Genomic DNA, 21,521 nt, shown 5'->3' with positions numbered 1-21,521 from the left:
AAGATGGATCCATGACCATCAGCTCCATGAGAGGTGCTGTGTTAGGTCCAGGAGATGTAAAGACAAAAGCAAACTAGTCAGTGACCTCCAGCAGGAGAAATTGTTCATATAAGTAGCTATCATGACTGGGGATAGGGTCTGCATTTGTGACTTCCTTGGAACAGAGAACTCCCAGGTGAGGAAATGTCTTCTCTCAGTGCAGGTTGGAACTTTTGCTACAATTTACAGGTTTACAGTTGTCTACAGTGTCAAGAAGTTCCAGGATTTGCCTGGGGTCACACAGCATGTGGCCAAAGGGGGGCCTGAATTCAGATCTTCCTGGCTTTGAGGCTGGTACCCTATCCGCTATGACATGCTGGGTTTCTTCTTATAGTAGGTAAATACAAAGTAGATTTTTCAGAGTATGTACTCGCAGGTGATGGGGGTGATAATCAGGAGAGGCTTTTTTTAGGGTAGATGCTGAAAGTTTGAGGTGGGGTGTGTGTGGTAGAAATCAGAAGTGGCTTCATACAGGAGACAACTCTTAAGCTGGACGGAGGAAAGAAGGGAGCAGAATCCAGGTATGAGGGTGGGGAGAAGACTGCAAAGAGCACAGAGATGTAGGCAGAATGCTCTGTATGAAGAATATTACCTTCATTTTATTTCCCAATATATTCTTCTCTCTCAATCCCCAAGTCACCATTTAAAACAAAGAGGGAAAAAAGGTAGTTCAGCAAAACTAAAGAACACATCAATCAAGGCCAACCACCTACGTAATGTTCCATACCTATTTGTAGCCTTCTCCCCCACCAAGGCCCCCTCCAGCAAAGACAGGGGCGTGTTCTCCACTCTCTTTGTGGAGGTCTGGCCTGACCATTATTAATGGAACAGTGTTCAAGGCTGACTTCTCTGCTGTACTTTATGTTAACACTGTTGTGGTCCTTCTGTTTACTGCCTTCCTGGTTCTGTTTACTTTACTCTGCATTGGCTCATCAAATCTCTGCTTGTGTCTCTGTAGTCTTCATGCCTATCCATGTTTCTTAGGTTGCAGTCATCGCCCATCACACTCATGCACCAAAATTTTTGTAGCCATTCTCCAAATGATGGGCATTGACTCTGTTTCCAGTACTTTGCTAATGCAAAGAGTGCTGTTATAAATATTCTGGCATGTATTGGACCTTCCTATTTTGGCTGTCTTGAAGTATGTGATTAGCAGTGGGCCCCCTGCGTCAGAGAGTACAGGCATTTTAGTCACTTTTTAAACATAATTTCTAATATTTTTCCAGAAGGGTTGGACCAATTCACAGATCCATTTACAACAATATGTAGTGTATCTAAAAGACTTCCTTTCAAATCCCATTTGCACTGTGGCCTGCTTTTATGAATTGTGAAGGCCCATCTCATGGACTGTTTCCTAGGCCTTTGGGCAGCATGAGGGAGGCTGTAAAAACTACAACAAAAGGTTTTTGGAGGGGAGGGAGTCACTTGGCCAGCCATTCTTAGGGTCCTTGATTTTAAAAAAATGGTTGTTACCATTGGAGGCCAGAAACTGACTGTGGGCATAGAAGCCCTATTCTTTTTCTAGTCATAGTGGCATTTTACCACTGATTCAAGAGGAAGGTACACACTAGTTGGCTGGATCGGTTTCTGGAAGGCCTAGATATCGATTCCATCCCTAACCCCTCCAACCAATACTCCATAGCACTTCCATTTTAAATGCCACTGGTCTGCTTAAGAATCTATAATTTCTCCCAATTTCCTGTGACACCAAATCTAAACTTCTTTTAGCCAGGCACATTAGCTGAGGCTAAGCTTCAGCTTCTGACTTTCTCAGCCTTCCAAAACCTGGTTTCAAATTTCCCCAAATTACTGTAGCATTCATAAGCTCTACCATGACATTTTATCACATGTACACCATTTACATAGCTTGTTTCATGTTTGTTTTTTAAAAAAAAACCAAACAACCCAAATACTCTTGTGTTCCTAAAAACAAAAGAAACTCTTTTACGGGCAGGGACTCCGCTTGGGGCTGCCCGCAGCACCCAGCACCATGCTGGGCTTACAGTAGGTGTTTGACAAACACTTATCTGCTGAATATTAACATTAAAGCCCTTACCGGCCATTGCATATCGTTTTGGTGAAGAATCGAAGGTACTGGTAGATCTCTAGACTGTCGTGAATCCTTAGTATTGCTTCTTCATTGTACTTAAATATAGCAAGGGCATATCGGAATATCACCTGAAATGGGTTCAAATGTGTCTTAGGAAACATCAGTGACATACAAGTACAGGGAAATACTTAATAGAACAATCTTATGCATAGCTTTGTAAGCAAGTTCTATCTACTACACAGATAGGCACAACATAGACATAGAGAAGAAAATGCCTGAGTGGAGTGATATGAAAGTCTCTAAAGGCTTCCCTTGGCTTTAAATCTCCCCTTCTTAAGTCTCAACGATATCATTTCTTTGGGTTAAGGAAACCAAAGAGATGATCTGAAAATAGCCTGTTTTATACCCTTTCCAGATCAAAGGCCATAAGTTAGCTCTAAAAATAAACTCTCTCCTTTGATGCACCTTCTTCTGGTCCTTTCAGATAACCTTAGGACCATTGTCTGGTAGGGAAAACAAGCACCCAATATGCTTTTAAGACTCAGGTTTAAGTTCTGATTCTGACACCTATCACTTACCTCTCTGAGCCTCAGTTTTCTCATCTGTAAAATTTTTATTTTATTTTTACTTGTTTTCAGTGTTCTACAATCACTTCCATATATCTTAGATTTTTCTCCCCTCCCTCCCCTTTCTTCCCCCCACCTCTCCATTGCCTCCCTGAGACGGCATACAGTTTTATATAGGTTCTCCACATACATTCCTATTAAATACATTTTCACCTTAGTCATATTGCATAGAAGAATTAAATTAAATGGGAAAAATCATAAAACAAACCAAAACATAACACAAATGAAAATGATCTGCTTCACTCTGTGATTGAATTTCACTGTTCTTTCTCTGGATGTGGAAGGCATTTTGCCTTAAGAGACCACTGGGAATTTTTTGAGTCCATGCATTGCAATGAAGTACTAAGTCCACCAGAAAAATTCCTGGCACACTGTGGTCGTTGCTGTGTACGAAGTTCTCCTGGTTCTGCTCCTTTCACTCAGCATCAGTTCATATAGGTCCTTTCAGGCCTCTCTGAAGTCTTCCTGTTCATCATTTCTTATAGCACATGTAGAATAATTCTTGGACTACAAACTTTACAAGAGTGTTGTGGAAAGTGGAGAAAACATTTTATAAACTAGGAAATCTATATTTGAAATCCTAGATAAAATAAGATAATAGCTGCAAAATATAGAAGCTTTGGAAACCTTAAAGTACTACATGAAGGCTAGCTATTACACATACAAACGGCAGCTACTACTTTTGCTAACTATGATTAGACACTGCCAGGGAAATGTGACACCAATAGTCCAAACCCTATTTGCTTTGAGCAGGTGAGCTCAGTACTTTTTTGGGGGGTAAAGAAAGAAAGAAAAGCTAAAGTTTTTCTTCTCTCCCTTCCTACCTCCCACAGAGCATTCCATAGACACGCCATTGGCCAGGAGATCTTCTTGGTTCAAGGCTCTCCTGTTGTCCCCCCTGGTCACAGGCAGGGCCTAGGGTCACTCCTTCTGGGCCTATTATCTGGGCAGAACCTCATACTTCTTTCCACAGCTCCATCCTTTCAGAGCTCAAGATTACAGTGATGCTTGCTCTTCCTAGTCCTGTATCTTTCTCATCCTTGAAGTTGCCTCTCCATGTTATAATAAGTTGGCAATTAACAAGACTAAGAAACTAATCCATGCTAATGAAAGGGCAGAGGGATACTACTTTCTCCAAGGATCTTCCCTGTTCCTTCTTACCAGGTAACTCAGTGGATAATGTTCCCTCCTTTGGGGGCGTAATTCACATAAGTAACTTTAATGGTGGGAATTGTAGTCTAAGCAGAAACAGAGCAAAATCACAAAGCAGAAAGAGATAGCATTCTAGGGCAATGGAGAATCCATCACCTCATAACACAAAGATGGCTGCCTGTGCAGCTCATGCAGAGCACTGACCCCATGGAAAAGACCACTGTCTTATTTCATTCTTCATTTTAAAGGTATCCTTGCAGGCCCAAATGGGTAAGAGAGAATGCTAGTTGCCTAACCTTTACACTTTCACATGGTAAACTCAGGTAAAAGTGAACAGATCTGACTTTCTTACTATACAAGCAGAATGCAGGACAGGGAGAATTCAGTTGCTTTCTGATATATGTCATACAATTTGGCATGTAAAATACTTCTTAGAAATAGTTTCTCGGGAAAAGCAAATATAGGATGAAATGAGCAGGCATTAGACTGGGAGTGAATGAAACAGTCTTTCACTGCTGCCCACTGCATTGAGGAAACCCCTAAAACCATAATTAGCAAAGGAGATCAGATCAGCTCCTACCTTAATTCCTTCATACAGGAAGGCATCCCAGACTCTGAGCAGTATGTCGCTGATAAGACTGTCCACAAAAATCACAAGGAACCAGTTGAAGGTGATCAGTGACAGGTCGATTTTGTGCTGCTCCAAGTGGGCCATCAACCTGGGAAGCTTATCTGATAAAAAATCTTGGAGAACCCTTTGATCTACCTGCAATGAAGCAAAAAGCTATATGTTACCCATCTCTCATAACCCAGGCAAGGCCCTGCTGTCTATACTGTTCTTTTGACAGTGTTCAGAATCCACAACAGGCTTTTCAAAGAATCATATTATCTCAGAGCAGGTGATAACATCTACCCAAAGCAGAAATTCTCTCTTGTGCATAGCCAGTGTGTAATATATGCCTGTTGAATGAATGGACTGCCAAAGCAGTGAATTTTTTAAAAAAAATATAGCTAATTATTTGGGTTTCTAAAGGGAAGTTTTTGAAAACACGAAGGTCTTGGCTAGCTGTGACTGTTAGCTGTATGTATCACAGGGCAAATAAGATGTCAGAGAGCAGACAATTTAGTGTTAAGACGGCAGGGCCAGCCTTAATTGGCAGTCAATTAGAACATGTAGTCTAGGCCAAATGAATGTGTAGGGTGATCCTTGAAGATTCCTAGTGGTGTTAAGACTTCACAATTACACACAGCATTCACAACAACTAGATCTTTCTTTCTCCAATATTATCTTCCTCTGATACCTCTTTACTGTGGAGGCTCTTAAAAGACCATGCCACTAGGGTACAAGTTCTAGAAGGTTCTACAACCAGGCTGAAAATGATTCAAATTGAGGTCTGGCAATGGAGAGTGTATTTGGCACTCAAGGACCAGACTAGCTAAATAAATATAATGAGGACAGAAAGGTGCCTCCTTGATGCTGAACTTCATGGCCTCCACAATGCAAGAAGGATCACCTATCAAGGAATGTCTCCATGTATCACTAGAGGGAGCAGCCACATCAACAAAATCTTTAGAAACAAAAAGAAATAAGTACCCTGGCATAACAACCCCTTTATGCCTGGTTTCAGACTCCTTTATAGACAGTTTCTATGTGCCTGTGTGTTGTCTCACATAGAGAGTGTATGGCCCACTAAAATCCCAAAGTCTCTCTTTTTCCCCCAACTGTGATCTGGTCATACGTCCTCTAGCTTATTCAGCTATGGTTACTTTGTGAACCCAAGGGTAAGACCCACATTTATCTCTATTAAATTTCATATTATATATTCAGCTGTTAGTTCTAGCCCAGTGAGGTCTTTTTGGATCTCTGTTGAATCATCCCATGCATTAGGAACCTCTTGGAGTTTCATGCCATTTGCAGATCTAATAAACATGCCACCTGAGTTTCTGTACAAGTCACTAATAAAAAAGTAACAGAACAGAATAATTTTTATTATATTAGATGAGCCATGTAACACCTGGTACTTCTGCATTCTGTCTATTATTTCTTTTTGTAAGGAACTACTGATGCTCATTGATTTACAGATTGGTGCATGGTATATTCATTCAGTAAAGACTCATCGAACTCCTACAAAAATGCTCGGGGATGACCTAGGTAGGATCAAGAAGATGAACAAAATAGAGTACCTAATCTACTGGAATTTGGTAGTCTAGGTGAATCTTGCATTTTCATATGGCTTTTCAGTCCATTCATTTGTGGAGTTCAAGCAAAAATTTTTTAATGTTCATACTAACTTATGAAATAGGTAGGTGGCAAAGATTATAAAGGAACAGATAGACTGAAAATAGAAATCTCTATATCTTTTTCCACTAAGGGCCAATGGCCCATAGTAGAAAAAAAATCACACAAAAATAAATGGCAACACATTTTTGAGAGAAAAATATAAAACATTAAACTCACGAACTGTTTGAATTATGGACAAGGAAAATGAAAGGATATTAAAAGATGAGGGTGAGTAAGAGGTATAGAGAGATACAGAGAGAAAGAGGTGAGAGAGGCCCACAAAATTAGACAGTGGTAGAAGAAGCACTGTTCTTGCAGTCAGAAGATGGGGTTTTAGAACTGCCTTAACCACTTTCTTCTATTTGCATAACCTTGGAAAAGTCACTTAAGCTTTTAAAGCCTCAGTTTCTTTCGAATACAATGTCTATGCTAACTACTTCAAAGAGTCATCAGGATCAAATGAGAATTTAATAAACTAAAATCTTTTGAAAAGTTAGTCAGTAGTCCCTTTCTATGATGCCTATTTTGAACCAACTTTTGGGAGTACTGGGTTCCATATTGGGTAATTGACTTCTGAGATTCATGAAATTTCTATCATAAAATCAAAGCCTTTGGATGAAAATAAAATTTGTTTTCCTTCTAGCTGAGACAGGTATCCTTCTCTCTTCCTCACCCCAGATCCAGTCTCTAGAAACAAAGGGAAATCCACATTTCTAGGGTGAAAAAAAAAATGGGTGACAACAGCACCAAAAGTCTCCTACAACTCATTAGTGATGGAGCGCAGCCATTCTTTTTCTTACCATTTTCTAACTTCTAATGAGAAGTTTATTGCTTAGTGAGCAGTAAGAGATGGCAGTTAGATTTTCTGGATCAATCTGACTTCTCCTACAAAGGATATTTATTTCAGTTGCTTAAAGTAGATGACTTTGAGTGGGACTACTTTTTAAAATATAACTTCAATTTGACTTTGAATTGGTGATACTTTTTGTACATTTATCAATCTTCCCCCTTCCCCCAAACATTTCATATCTTTTCTGTTGTTTGGTCATTTTTAGTTGTGTGTGATTCTTTGTGACCCCAACTGGGGTTTTCTTGGTAAAGATACTGGAGTGGTTTGCCATTTCCTTCTCCAGTTTATTTTACAGATGAGGAAACTGAGGCAAACAGGGTTAAGTGACTTGCCCAGAGGTCACATGGCAGTGAGTGTCTGAGACCAGATTAACTCTGAAAGATGAATCTTCTTGACTCCAGGCCCAGTACTCTGTGCACTATGGCGCCACATTGCGCCCCATATCTTTCCTAGCAAGTCCTAATAACCACGACCTTTTGTCTGAGAGACCTGGGAAGGGTTCTGGAAAGTCTCTGGGGCAAATGTTAAGATCTTGCTAATGGGGGTGGATGCCTGAAGACACAATTTCTAAAGCCAAGAATGCTGCAGAGGACTAAAGGGGACTGTCATGCCCAAGGCTCTGTGGTCCCAAACCAGAAAGGTAGAAAAATCCACATGTTCAGTTTCGGTTGAATATGCATCCTAAGACCTCCTTACTCACCTGAGATGCTATTAACGTTTTACTGTAGTAGTCTGAAGGCATTATGGTCTCAACAATACAAACTAGACACCAGAAAGCGCTTTCTTCCTCTTCTAGGATCAATAGAGCAATGGCTGCCAACCTATATCATGAAGAAACACAAATATTATGTTAAAAATAAAAGCAATAGTCCTCAGGATACAATCTGAAGAAAAAGAGGTGACTTTCCTTTGGGCAAAAAAGGGAAAAAATGTTAGTTATGCCCTGATTCTGCAGTATTGTTAGGGTTAAGTCTCTTAAGCAGGTCTCTGACCAGGGTTCAGTGTTTGTACACTGCAGGTTTGTGATAACTCTGTCCTGGAGGCTGGAGATAAACAACCAAAGCCAAACAAAGGTTCACATCTATCTGTTCACATGCACAAACAAGCATGTACCCAAGCAATTTAAGTCAAAAACAACAAAAAGTTTTTTGGTCAGAATTACACGGCAAGTTTGGAAAATTAACCAGAGATACCTGCAGATTTCTGCTTGTGTAAACCTGACTAGAATGTTTAGTGTTAGAGGAAAATGAGACAATTCTTAATTCTTCTAGTGACAATTTATGTTTTTAAAGACATGCTAAATAATGGAAGTGGCAGTACACAACCTAGGATGAGTACAAGACAGTAGCAAGAACATGATGAAGCAGGGTCAGGGAGATTAAGGGTCAAAGTGAGCTAAGGCTTGCAAAAACTGCTAAGAAGAGAAAAAAAGGGACATGGAACTCCATTTGGAGTAATTAAGAGGTGGAAAGGGCAGACCAGCTGCTTGGATGAAGTTATAATGTTAAGAGATGAGAGGGAGAAAGTCAAACTGCTTAAAACCGCATTCGTTTCTGTCTTGTTTAGCAGAGGGGAATCAAGGGGTGACATGAAGAACATAAAACGCAGACTGAAGTCCAACGGTGGAGAAGAGACAGAGGGCAGATGATGCCTGTTTATTCATTAGATGCTTGAAATTATTTCAAGTAGGGGTGGCAGTGGTGAAGGGGTCTCCCTTTGGCTCTTGATCTATAATCCTATGATTAGCAAATCAGAAGGATGCCATGGACACAGTGCACCTAGATCTCAGGAAAGGATTTGTCAGTCTCCTGTTATTTCCTTTTAGACTCAGAGAATTTGGGGGTTAAAGGGTAGGATCATAGAATTGCAGATTTGGGGTTATTAAGGAATCTTAGAAATCATCTAGTCCAAGTGCTTCATTTTACAAAGGAAGCAAAAGTTCAGGGAGATTAAATGGTTGGTCCAAGGTCACAAAGACATCAAGTAGACATGCTGAATTCGAACTCAGGCCTCTGATTCCAAAAATGGCTTGCTTTCCACTGTACCATGCTACTTCCTAGACTTTATATTTATATTAAAGATCATCTAATCCAACCTCTCCATTTTACAGATATGAAAATGAGGTCACAAAGATAGTGGCAGTACTGGGACCGAGTCTAACTTCCAATGCACTTGCTACTACATAATATTGCCTTTTATAGCCAGATATAACTGTCTAGGAGTTTGAGATTTACACAGGTAGCTTTCCAAGAGAGATGGGGCTACAGGCAAAGCAGGAGGAAAAAAAAAAGATCACACTGTCACTATTCAGCAACTGTCTCAGAGCTGATAACAAAGGGAGTTTCCCAGCAGAGGACCCCTGGTCAAGTGAGTAGGTGTGGAGGGCTCTAAGAGATTGAAGGCATGATGGAAGCTAATCCACCCATCAGTGATTGATTGTTAACAGATCCACAACTGAAAAACAACAAAGGTGTTGATGGACAAGCAATAGCCTTGGACACAGGACACTTGAAACGAGGCCATGAGGTGGTGCCGTGTGGGCCTGGAGCTGGGAAGACTTGAGTTCAAATCAGGTTTCAGACACTAGCTGTGTGACCTTGGGCAAGTCACTCAAGCTCTATTTGCCTCCCTTTCCTCAACTGTAAATTGAGGATATCAAATGAGATAATATATGTAAAGCACTTAGCACAATGCCAGGCACAAAGCAGAGCCTCTATAGTGTTAGCTATTGTAATGGAGATGATGTGCATTAGCCGTTATTCCACACACCACACCATCCTCAAAGGCCCCAGGAAGTCAGCTTTGAAATCCTAAGCCAGTGATCCCCGTAGGGGATCATGCCACTAGGTGGTGCAGTTACCTTACTGTTCACCCAAAGAGCAGCTCTATCCCAGGCATGAATAACTGATGTCTCTAAGATAATGAACACGTTCCCATACTTGAACATGGTTTTTTTCTATTAAAAATACTACTTCATTAAACTACAATTACGAATACTTAAATAAGAACTGTCTATATCTGTAAAGAAAATTAAAATGAAACTATAATTTGGAAAAATAAAGAATTATAAAATCTGGATATAAAGTTAAGTGTCACTTCCCGTGATCCCCATTTTTATTACTGCTTTTTATAGAAAATTAAGCCTTGCCCTGCTGTTGCCTCTACCTTGTTTTTGAAGGAGAGAAACACTTGTGCGCATTATGGAGGCACGCAATAAATACTCGCTGAATGACTATTCTTTATGTATCCTATTTCTTTATTACTTGTGGTACCATATGGTAGACTATTAATGGAAAATGGTAAGATAACAAATGTGAGTCATCTCCTTAGACAGATCCTTCCTGGGCCATGCCAACTAAATTTCTAATTTGAATTACTGGGTAAGGAAGCCAAAAGGAGCTAACTTCAAACTTAGTAACGGCAATAAAACAATTTTTGCCAAAGGAAGCCAATAAAAATGAACTCTTACTGGGATTAACAAAGTCCAATTTCTGGCAAACGAGTAACAATCCCTTTCTTATTTTCCACAAAAGAGAATCATACTCGGCCTGAAATTCTTTGCAACTTCCTTATTTCTGTTCCCACTATCATCAAAGCTCAAAAGCTTGGGAGAGACCCTCACAGCCCATCTCATTTTCAAGTTCCAGTCACCAAGCCCTGCCACCTGCCAATCTGCTTTATATTCCCCACATCCACTGCCAATGCCCTGTATTGTCTAGGACTTTTGTCTATCAGTTTATGTCTGGACTAGCTTTTAATCGGGCTCACTACCTCAAGTCTTCCTTTTCCCCCTAACCCATTCTGTAGAGGGGTGTTTTCTTTGCTGTTAAATGGCTACAGTGAATACCCATTGGATCAGAGCTACGTGTTTTAGCCTGGCATTCAAGGCTCCTAGCACTTGGCCCCACCTTTTCTAGTTGACTTTATTTCCTATTACTCTTCAACATAAAACCTCTGTTGCAGGTCAAGCTAATGTCTAAATATCCCTATACTTTTCATGTTTATTTCTTGCTTTTTGTAACTTCACTCATGCTGTTTTTCTTTTGTGGAATGCCCTTCCCTATCTTGTGCCAATCTAACCAGTTTTTAAAGGTTTATCTTGAATCCTACCTTTGCAACAAAGTCTTCTCCACTAATAGTGACACGACAATAAAAATAATAACCATCACTTACACAGTGCTTTACATATTATCTCATTTGATCCTCACAATGAGCTCTGTGAGGCAGCTGTGAGTATTATCCCCCTTTTTACAGATGAAGAAACTGAGGCTGAGAGAGATTCAGTGACTTTTCTAGGGCCAGAGACAGGATTTGAATTCAGGTCTTTCTGAGTCCAAGCTGAGACCTTTCTCTCCTGCACTACTCAGATGATGATGACCAGGATCAGCATCAGTGCCCAACCCTGCCCCGTCCTCCTGCCAGAAGACCATTAAAGAACTTGCTACATGATAAACTCTATACAGGCTCTCATCTACTGGAGTTCCCCTGTGCAAATCTCTTTCCTTCTAGAGCCTCCCGCTTCCTCTTCTGTAAAAGGAGGGGCTGGGTCAGGTGACCTCTAAATCTATGAGCATTTTGGAAGCTGATCCCATGAACAGCATTACCTACTCTCTCAGACTGTTCTCTAATGGCTTCATCCTGGAGATAGAGACTGTATCAAATGTTTCTTCTGCAGTGCTTCAAAGCACCGAATGGTGCTGGACATGTAGCTGGTCTTCAGTAAATACTGGCTGATTGAACTGGGTAAGTCACTGTTTCTTTGGTGTATAATGAGGTCAGATTTATGATTCCCAAATTCCCTTCCACATTCAAGTCTAAGAAATAGAATCATACACTTAGACAACACAATACCAAAGAGAAGGAAAAACTAGTCAGGATATTTTTATCCTAATGGAGTATGAAGTCCTATAAACAGTAACCTAAGTGTTTAGGAAGACTTACTAAGTTGAAAAATTTCAGCAATCAGATTAATGACATGAAAAAAACCCAAAGAAATCAAGCTTAATCCAAAGGAGACATATTACACAAAGTACTTTCTATACTGAGTCTCACAACCACCCTATGAAACAGATTCTACAGATATTAGCCATATGATTTCAAAGATTAGGAAACAGAAGTTGACAGTGAAATGATTTGCTAATTAATACAGCTATTAAGGTATTAGGTATTAAGTGGTATTCCAAGCTAGGGCTTCCTGATGCCCAGTCCAAGACTCTGCCAAATGTGCAATGCTGCCTCATGACCACCTAAGGTTGTACAACAAAGATCACCCATCTTTGCGTTTTGCCCCCTTGAAGTATACACCATGAAAGGAAGTAATTACTCAATCCAATATAGTGATAAACTTTGAGAACTGTGATATTCTTTTATTTTGATGTATGGCATCCTTCTTCTGAAAACTCTTGAACGGTATGTCAAATTTTAAAGCTAATTTTTCAGCTAATCATTTTAAGCTAATTCTATTTGGAGAAAAATTTTGCCAACTTCCTTGAGACAATCAGTAGCACTCTTGAGTCATAAGAAAGATGTTAAAAATGGCTAGAGATTGTGAAGGCCCTCAAGTCACTATCAACTAGAGAATTCAGAGTTCTTTTAAGGTAATTGTTAATTTTTCACATTTTTATGAAAGGCACCAAGTAGTACAATTCAACATAGCCATGTGTTTTGGGGTTTACCTGTGTTTGTGGGCAAATAAACTCACCTGTTCAGTCCTTGACAATAGCCAATGCTAGGATTCTGCCAGGAGAATGCAAGTAGTATTCTCCGGAGTTTGGAGATAAATTTAGAAGTGGGGCTTGTAAAGTGCTTGTTGTTAGTTAAGGTACGATTTAAGTCTAGCTCAATCTGCCGAAAGGCTGGGTGCTCCATGGTTTCACACTTTTTGAGCAGTAGGTCATAATGGTTATGTGCTTGGGTGGGCCTGACTCGGAGGCTTATCATCCACTTCCAGACCCGCTGGCGGTGCTCAGGGGGGATGCCACTTCGAATCAGATGTTTCAGGTCTGCAGAAGGCATAAGTTCCCCAATACTACTCCATTTCTCACGGAGAGGTTTCTCTACTGCCTCATGGTTCAAGAGATTATTAGATCTTATCTCTAGAGCCTGGATTTTTGCCAGAAGTTTTAAGTCCTCAACTTCATAATCAGGGACAGTCATGAATCCGTAGTCATCATATTCACTGTTGAGACGACACAAAGTTGGCAGTGTATTGTTATAGACTGTATTCACAGATATTTCAACAGACTAAGAAAATAGACCTTTAACTCAATGACTTTCGTGGTTCCTGGCAACTAGTCCTACTTCCACATCCAAGCTTGTCTTTAGGGCTGAAGAGAAGAAACAATAACTATAATAATAATGATTCATTAACTGCCTGTGCTTATAGTACTAATCACTAAAGGTTATGCGTGGAATAGTGGAATTCTTATCACAGCCTTAGCTTCTTGCTCTATAGAACGAGTGGGTTGGATGAGATGATCTCAAAGGATTTCTCCAGCGTTGACATCCTCGAGTCCCTTCGATCTCTTAACAGTGTTCTAGTTCTAAGGGTCCTTTTAGGTCTTTGGTCCTCCAGGTTTACATGCCATCCTATCTCAATATATAGTATTATTTATCATAGGCTATAGCAGGGGTGGGTGTGAAGTGTGGATTCAGTCAAAAGGCTGCACTTGAAGGCCTAGAGGGCGGCTGCAGGTTCCCCACCTCCGGATAGGTAGCTCTTTTTCTGCTTGTTGGATCACAGATCCAAAGCTAGAAGAGCCCTCAGAGACCCTGAAATCCAACCTTCTCATTTTACAGATGAGAAAACTTAAGCTCATAGATGGAAGGTGATTTGCCCATGTCCCATAGGCAGTGTCAGAGGGGAGATTGGCGTCCAGAGCTGGGGGTCACTCCACTGTACTTCATTGCTTCCTTATGGGCAGTGTTACTATCCCAGGGCTTATGGAAAAGATCAGGATCCTGACCTTGGCTAAAATTCAGATGAGAGGCCAGGCCTATCTTTTACATTTGACATGTGCCCTACAATGCGTATATCTACTAGCCATGTCCAATAAATTTCTGCTTATCTTTAGGAAATACAAAGTGGATTGCTGTGAAATTCTTGAATTTCTTTTTAACACTAGATCAGGTGCTACTGATAATACTTCTAGGTATATTAGTAGAGTTCTAATATCTATCTACTTGACACCTTTAATTTGAGATATAGAAGGGCAGTGGTTAATAGTCAAGTTCTATCCCCAGCCCATCACTAACACTAACTCCTCTGGCTCCTGTACCGATATTTTATTCCAGGTTTATTTGTTAGGCAGAAGCTGAGGAACTCTTCATGTAAAATTTCCTAGATTCTACCACTGAAAAGTCTGCCTTTGTCAAAACCCCCCTTGGGTCATGGGGTAGGATTTGCCTGATTTGTTGGCAGAACTAGTCAGTAAAGAACCAAAGGGATTCCCAAGATATAAAGAAAGGTAGGAGCAGAGTGTACTCCTCACAGACAAACCCCCTCACCTGATAGGATTCAATTTCATGGAGTCCGCCGCTCCCTCCTTTACATCCCACTGTAGAGCTTCCTGAACCAGTTTCTTTAACATTTCCCCACATTCGCTGTCCTCGTTGGGCAATGTGTCTTGTAGCTTCCGCAACACAGTGAGGTATTTGCTTTCAATTTGACAATTCTTTGCTTGGAGATATGCACACTGGAGGAGAAGGTGACAAAGGAGATTGTGCAACAGGAAGGTCAGGGGTGTTGGACTTGGAGTTCAGATCAAAAATAGGCAATGGCAAACCTCAAGCAGTTTTCTTCTTAACTCATCACTCCAGTACAGTGTTAAAATGTGCTCTGATAGTAGCCTACATGTTACCAATTCTCTAAACCAGGGTGGGGCCACATGTGACCTTCTAGGTCCTTAAGTGCAGCCTTTCTCCTGAACCCAAATTTATGGCCTTATGGCTGCAGGTTCCTCACCAGTGTTCTAAACTAATCAGCTGACAATCTCTCATCAACTATACTTATAGCTTTCTTTGGATCTGTTAGACGGAGGCTAATGAACTCTTTAAATTTCTAATTCATGAAAAAATCAATTTCCTTAAAATCACTGATTTGGATGACAACTTCCCTAGCCATAATACTAATATCTAAATATTGTTACATCTTGATTATCTTCACTCAAGTTAAATCAACAAGCATTGTTAAGAGCTTATAAAAAGAAAGAAAAAGAGGTTCCTGACTTGAAGGACCTCACAATCTATCTAATGGGGGAAACAACGTACAAAGGAGCCAGATAGCACAAAGTGTGTCTGTAGTATAAGCTGGAGACAGTCACAGAGGGGACCATCCAGTCAGCCTGGGAAAGGCTTGGAGCAGAAGGCGGCATCTGAGCTGAGTCTTCAAGGAAGCCAGGGAAGCCACCGGGGAGAGATGAGGAGGAACAGAATTGCAAGCATTGGGGAAAGCTGGGGAAAATTGCTGCAGTTGGAGGGAGTACCATGTGAATGGAGCAGCAAGGAGGCCTGAGTCACTGGAATGTGGTATACAGAGGGAGAAGAAGGTGGAGGAAAACTGTGAAGGGAGCAGGGGTCAGATTAGGAAGGACTTGAAAAGCCAGACTGTAGATTTTGTATTTGATTCTGGAGGCAACAGGGAATCCTCTGCAGTTGAGGTTCTGGACTCGGCCTTTCTGCCTTTGTCTATTGTCACTGAAGTTGTGTTGAGAAGATAGAGTTGAGACAATTAAAATTTTAATTTAAAATGTTATTAAAATGTACAGCTAGATGATGTAGAAACAAAAGATATCAGTAAAAATCCATTCCAACTGTTTTCTCCTCATTTTATATAGATTATGGCAGCTTCTGTGTATTGGCACCATGTGATTCTCCCTCCTTTCTTAAGGAGTTTAGCCCCTGGCTCACTTTTTCCTCTCTGCCTTAAGGCCTGCCCTCAACTAGAGGACTGACATTCATGCTGATGCTTCTCCAAGCACCCTCATCTCTTAGTTCCTCAATTTCCTTAAAATCCCATGACTTCTCCACTCCATTTCAATGCCACGTGGGGATAGTCACAGCCTCGATTTCATCATTACCCATAAGTGTTCCAGTTCCTTAATAAAAAACAACATAAAACAAAGCTCTGACATTCCTCCATTGGACCTTAAACTCCTATTATTAAATCTTTTCCTACACTTCAATCCTCCCAAATCTGTTTTCCCCTCACTACAGCGTCTTGTCCCTCTGTCCCTCAGGACATTCTTACCACTGCCACTGCTTTGACTTTGCTTTCCTTCTTGGCCAACCTTGACTCCACAATTAATGAGTTCATCTACACTTTTCTCTTCAGTCCTTTGCCCCACAGTTACTCATCTCTTGCAACATTCTAGCTCTGATTTACCCCTAATTTGGGTCTTGATCAAATCTACTGCCACACAGCTGAATGGAACTGAAGAAAGTCACACCATTATGCTGACTATATAAACTACAAATTTATGGTATCTAACCTCTTGGTTTTCTTTAAGTTATAAAAAACTCAATCTGTCCTTTCCATTCCCCCTCCTAAGCAAAACAACAGTAGAAATAACAAATAAAGCCCTTGATACATGCATTCAGCAAAAAGATTCCCACATTGAGATCTCTCTGGCCTTGGACACTGCTGAACGTCTTTTTCCTCAACAGTTTCTCCTTTCTCAGTTTCTGTTCTCTGGTTCTTTCCTGGCTCTCCTCCTACCAGTCTGACTGCTTCTTCTCAGTCTCCTTTGTTGGCTCCGCCTCTATACAATGCCCTTTAAGGTGAGAATTTTGCAGTGAGTAATTTTTAGGAAACAGAGAGAAAGCTGTGGTGATGGAACAGAGAATGCATGCACACTCTGCAAGGCGGTCTGGAAAGCAAGGGCAAGGAGAGGGTATTACTGAGGGAGAAGGATCAACTGCAGCAACAGCTGAAGAACAGGGAGAGGCTCTTAGAGTGACAGGATAATCGAGAGGTGCCTGGAGGACCATGTTACTGTTACCTTCATCAAAAGGACTTTCTCCTTCTCAGCAGCATTTCTCCAGATCTTTGTAACCTGATAGATTTCTGAGTTCAGAAACCGGTTCTGGATCCTGTAGGCTTCTATGTCATCCTGGAAGGAAAGGTGTTTTGGCTATTTAATGAAACTGTAAATATTTAACAACTATAAAGATAGTCAAACTCTGATACCATATCCCAACTTTTTAAAGAATTGTCACCTTTTTAACAAACTCCTCACTCTTTAGTTCAGTAGTAACTAAGCTCACTAACACTACTTTTAATGCCCAGTCCAAAATATTTTCACCATCCCAGTTTCTGGACTTTTTCCTGTCTCCTGTTACAAGTTGAAGTTTTTTTCCCCTTATAAATATTGTTTTAAAGTGTGGAATAACTTACTCATAAAACTACAGATTAGAAGGGATTATAGAGAGCATCTAATTTAATCCCTTAATTCTGCAGAAAAAGCACTGAAGCCTAGAGAGATTAAATTATTTCCCAAAATCACATCCTATGCAGCAACAAAACCGGGATTTGAATTCAGGTTCTCTGGCCTAAATACAAGGTTCTTTCTAGTACTTCTCCCATTAGACTAAAGTTCTTTTTTTTATGTTCCCAGAGCTACATGGTAGGCACTTAACAAATGCTAGCTGACTGACTGACAATATTTTAGTGGACTGCAAAGTCAGTATGAATCAGAAGTACAAATTGGCAACCCCAAGAGATAATATGAGCTTCAGCTGCATTAACAGAATGTTGCCCAAAAGAAAGGAGGTGATAGTCTTCCTATACTCTGCCCTGGTCAGAGTGTTTCTGGACTATTGCATTTAGTTTTGGTAGATACTTTGAAGTAACGATTCCCTCTGGCTATGTTTTAATAGAAAAAACCTGCCCATTTACCACACTGTGTGCTATTATTTCTGCTGCACCTCAGTTTCCCACATCTGAGCAAAGCCTAGTCAGCTGAACTGAAAAGATCACAAAACTGAATCTCTTCTACATCTCTGACAGTGATCACTTAACCTCTGCTAACAGATGTGTAAGACTGTAACAAAGTTAATAAACTGTGCATATCCTTTGACCCAGAGACATCAGTGCTGTGTCCATACTGCAAAGAGATTAAAGGAAGAAGGAAATGATTCATATGTACCAAATCCATTAATAGCAGTTCTGTTTGCTGCGGAAAAGAACTAGAAATGAAGGGAGTGCCCGTCACAGGGCATGGCTGAACAAATTATGGTACATGAAAACAATGAGGTAGTACTGTGATGTAAGAAATAGGAAAGGGATGGGTTCAGGGAAACCTGGAAAGGCTTATGAACTGATGCAGAACGAAGTGAACAGAACCAGGAAAACAAGAAGTACAATAACAGCAAAAGACAAACAACTGACAGAATAAATTCTGATCAATGCAATAAGCAACCACGATTCTAGAGGGCTGATGACGAAGCAAGTTACCCACCTCTTGAAAGAGAGAGGATGGACTACACGTGCAGGATGAGACATATTTTATCGTTTTGGACATAACCAATGTGGTCATTTGTTTTGCTTAACTCTGCCTATTTGTAACAAAACTTTTGTTTTTCCAACTGGGTGGGAGAAAGAGAGGGGAGCTAATGATAGGGTTGTAAAAAAAACCCCTCTTTTTCTGTTCTACTTTGAATCTGGAAAGGCTCATTTTACTTGATGTTTGTCAAAAATAAAAAAAAAATTAAAATTACAACAAAAGAACTGGAGTGTCAGGGAATTCATTCTCCCTTGAGTTGGTCCACCCCTCTTTTGGGTGGGAAGTTTTACCAAACATCAAACCAAAAGCTACACAAACAAATTCAGATCTCTCTTCTACATGCTATTCAAATGCTTGAAGGCTTCCTACATACATGCACACATACATATGTACACACACACACAACACACCCCTTATGTCTCTTCAAAGCTCAAGCACCATCCTTCTACATGAAACCTTTCCTGATCCTCCCAACTGCCCGTGCCCTCCCTCCCCAAATACCTTGTACATCTTGTATTTATTCACTTTGTGTTTATCTTCTATGTGCTTCCCTTCCCTATTAAAATGTAACCTCTTTGTGAGTAGGGCTTGTTTCATTCTTTGTACTTACATTCCTGGTGCACAATGCTTGCCACAAAGTAGGTCTTTGATAAAAACTTGTTGACTGATTTATTAATGTCTTTACCTCCTTCACCATTCTGGTCATCCATCTTTAAATACCCTCCCTAGTTTGTCCATGTCATTACTTAAATGTATCTCCCCAAACTGAATGCAATAGTCCAGATATGCTCTGACCAGGACAGAGTATAGGAAGTATATAGCACTCCCCCCAAAAGAATGCCATTCTGTTAATGCAGCCAAAGATTATATTATCTCTTGTCAATTTTTACTGCTGATTCAGACTGAGTTTGCAATCCACTAAAAATCCCAGATTATTAAGTCACTCCTTTGCCAATCTATAGGCAAAAATCATTAGGCAATGATTTTTTAAACCCAAATGCAGGACTGTATATTTGTCCCTGTTATTAGGTTTAATCCAAAATTCTAGGCTGTTGAGATCCCTTTGGAGCCTGATTACCATTCAACATGTTAGCTCTCTCTGCCAGCTTTTTGTCTAAGCATGCAATCTCAACAGCTCAAGGCCAAAGGCAGGTCTCTGGGTAATTCCCTTAAATGTCCTTTCTCTTATTTACCTAGAGGCTGCTACCTGTCTTAAATGTAGGTACAGTGTCTAAGAAAAGAAGAGCCTTTATAAAGCTAGGCTTATAAAACCCAAACTTAAAAGTGATGACAAACGTCATGGCCTCCCAAATGTATGTGCATTCAACACAGATCAAAGGCTTAATGTAAAAAAAAAAAAATGCAGTTCTAGCAATGAAATTTCAGGCATGAATCAGTAGGTGGCAAAGTTTTTTTTTTTTTGGAAGGTTTTCTCAGTATGCCTGAAATCAGATCACAAGTGGTCTTTACCTTCCTGTAAGGATGTCTCTGCCTTACAGAGTATCTCAGAAGCAGGGACATTTGGTTATCAGCCACTGTTAAAGAGAAAGTCTCCAAACAGTAAGAGAAGAACCATGCCAGAAGATTTTTGAAAATAGTGGGAACAGTTGCTCTCGTATTTCCTACTGCTTCTGAAAGGGAGAATTTAGCCTACTCTTAAAATAAAATCACAGCTTACTGGAACAGAATGCTACAGGTACTGGCCTTTGCTCTTACATACCTGCTCAGAAAAGAATGTAAGAAAACAGGTAATGGGATCTGATGAAATAGAGATGAGATTTTAACTTTCAGGTGTTTAAAGGTTTGGGGAATTTTTTTTTACACTATAATATATTTTAGGTTTTACTTCTATTATTTTGAACCCAAAATCTATTTTAAGTCACTTTCAGCAATGTACTGAAAACCTATGTAGTTGGAAAGGTTCCACTACAAGTTTCTCTAAAGGAAAAAGGTTTCACTTCAAATTATCTGATGAGAATACTTTCAAAGAGTTTATGAACCAGAGATGGCTAAAAAACCAGTGAGCTCTCCAAATGTTGATATCTGCTCAAACTTGGTCCCAATACTATCAGATTTGCTTGAAGCCCCAAACCAGAATAGATTACACTTATTATAGAAGTACATTGCTTTATGTCAGATTTTTATAGGCTAAGCCTTAAGCTTGGTCAATATTTGTGTGGGAACTTTGACCCTACATCACCAATTCAAGACAAAATAATAAATCATTACTACCACCATGACTTGAAGTGTCATGGGGTTAGTGACTCATGATCCAGAAACAGTTTGCATAGCTGCCTTTGTTATATCCAGCATAAACAGCAATTTTTTTTTCTAACAGATCACACAACCTCGAGGAGTAGAAATACAATTGTGGGGCACCGACAACATGAGGTGACGGGATGGGGCAAGACTTGCACTTTGGCTCTTTCGGCCTACCGTTTGTATTCTTCACTGCAGTGGGAATCTCAAGGCAAGACAGAGACCTTAGGAAGCAGAAAAAGCTCCCTAAAGGCCCCAGAGGGCAGAGGGAATCAGAAGAATCTTATCTGTGCATACTGTAGAGCTGAACAATATGCACAAAATGCTGCACATATTAAGTGATTAACAAATGTTTTTTTAGTGGATGAATGAATGGGGGGAAATGTTTTAGATTCTACACAAAGCCCATTTCCCTCAATTATTTCCCACAGATCCCTGAGGCAGAGCTAGAGCTGGCTACTTTTAAAATGTCAACTCCAACAGCCAAAGGAAGAGAAGATTTTGCTTAACGAGGGGACCTTAATCACAGAGCACAGAGGTGCACACTTAAGTAAATTCAGGCATCTGGGACCTCTCATGGCTACTTGATACAATAAGTCTGAAAAATGAAAAAATTTCTAATCCTAACTTTAAACCCTAACTTGCTGTTGGAGGAAACTTTTAAACTAAAGGTCTACTCTGTGTTTGGGCTGGCCCTTTGTGGAAGTCTTCTCCTGGGATCAGCTTCATGTCTTTCCCTCCTCCACCCCATCCTCATGTTGCT

The 21,521-nt window shown here is 40.3% G+C and overlaps 1 protein-coding gene across 3 annotated transcripts in view; it reads right to left on the bottom strand.

Annotated features, from left to right (window-relative positions):
* Positions 1-21,521, bottom strand: part of TBC1D2 (TBC1 domain family member 2) — a 72,859-nt gene that overhangs the window by 5,535 nt on the left and 45,803 nt on the right. For 2 of the 3 annotated variants that reach the window (XM_072604237.1, XM_072604230.1), the window contains exons 7-12: positions 16,997-17,107; positions 14,505-14,692; positions 12,700-13,176; positions 7,699-7,819; positions 4,448-4,633; positions 2,096-2,217 (exon numbers count right to left, since the gene is read on the bottom strand). In XM_072604237.1, the coding sequence (XP_072460338.1) occupies positions 2,096-2,217; positions 4,448-4,633; positions 7,699-7,819; positions 12,700-13,176; positions 14,505-14,692; positions 16,997-17,107 (1,205 nt within the window). The remainder of the gene's footprint in view (positions 1-2,095; positions 2,218-4,447; positions 4,634-7,698; positions 7,820-12,699; positions 13,177-14,504; positions 14,693-16,996; positions 17,108-21,521) is intronic. The other variant, XM_072604247.1, reaches the window with a different exon arrangement.

Source organism: Notamacropus eugenii, chromosome 1, assembly GCF_028372415.1.
Source record: "Notamacropus eugenii isolate mMacEug1 chromosome 1, mMacEug1.pri_v2, whole genome shotgun sequence".
In the NCBI taxonomy this organism is placed as follows: Eukaryota; Metazoa; Chordata; class Mammalia; order Diprotodontia; family Macropodidae; genus Notamacropus; species Notamacropus eugenii.
Note: the sequence above shows the minus strand (reverse complement) of the source record. Positions and strands in the feature narration are given on the sequence as shown.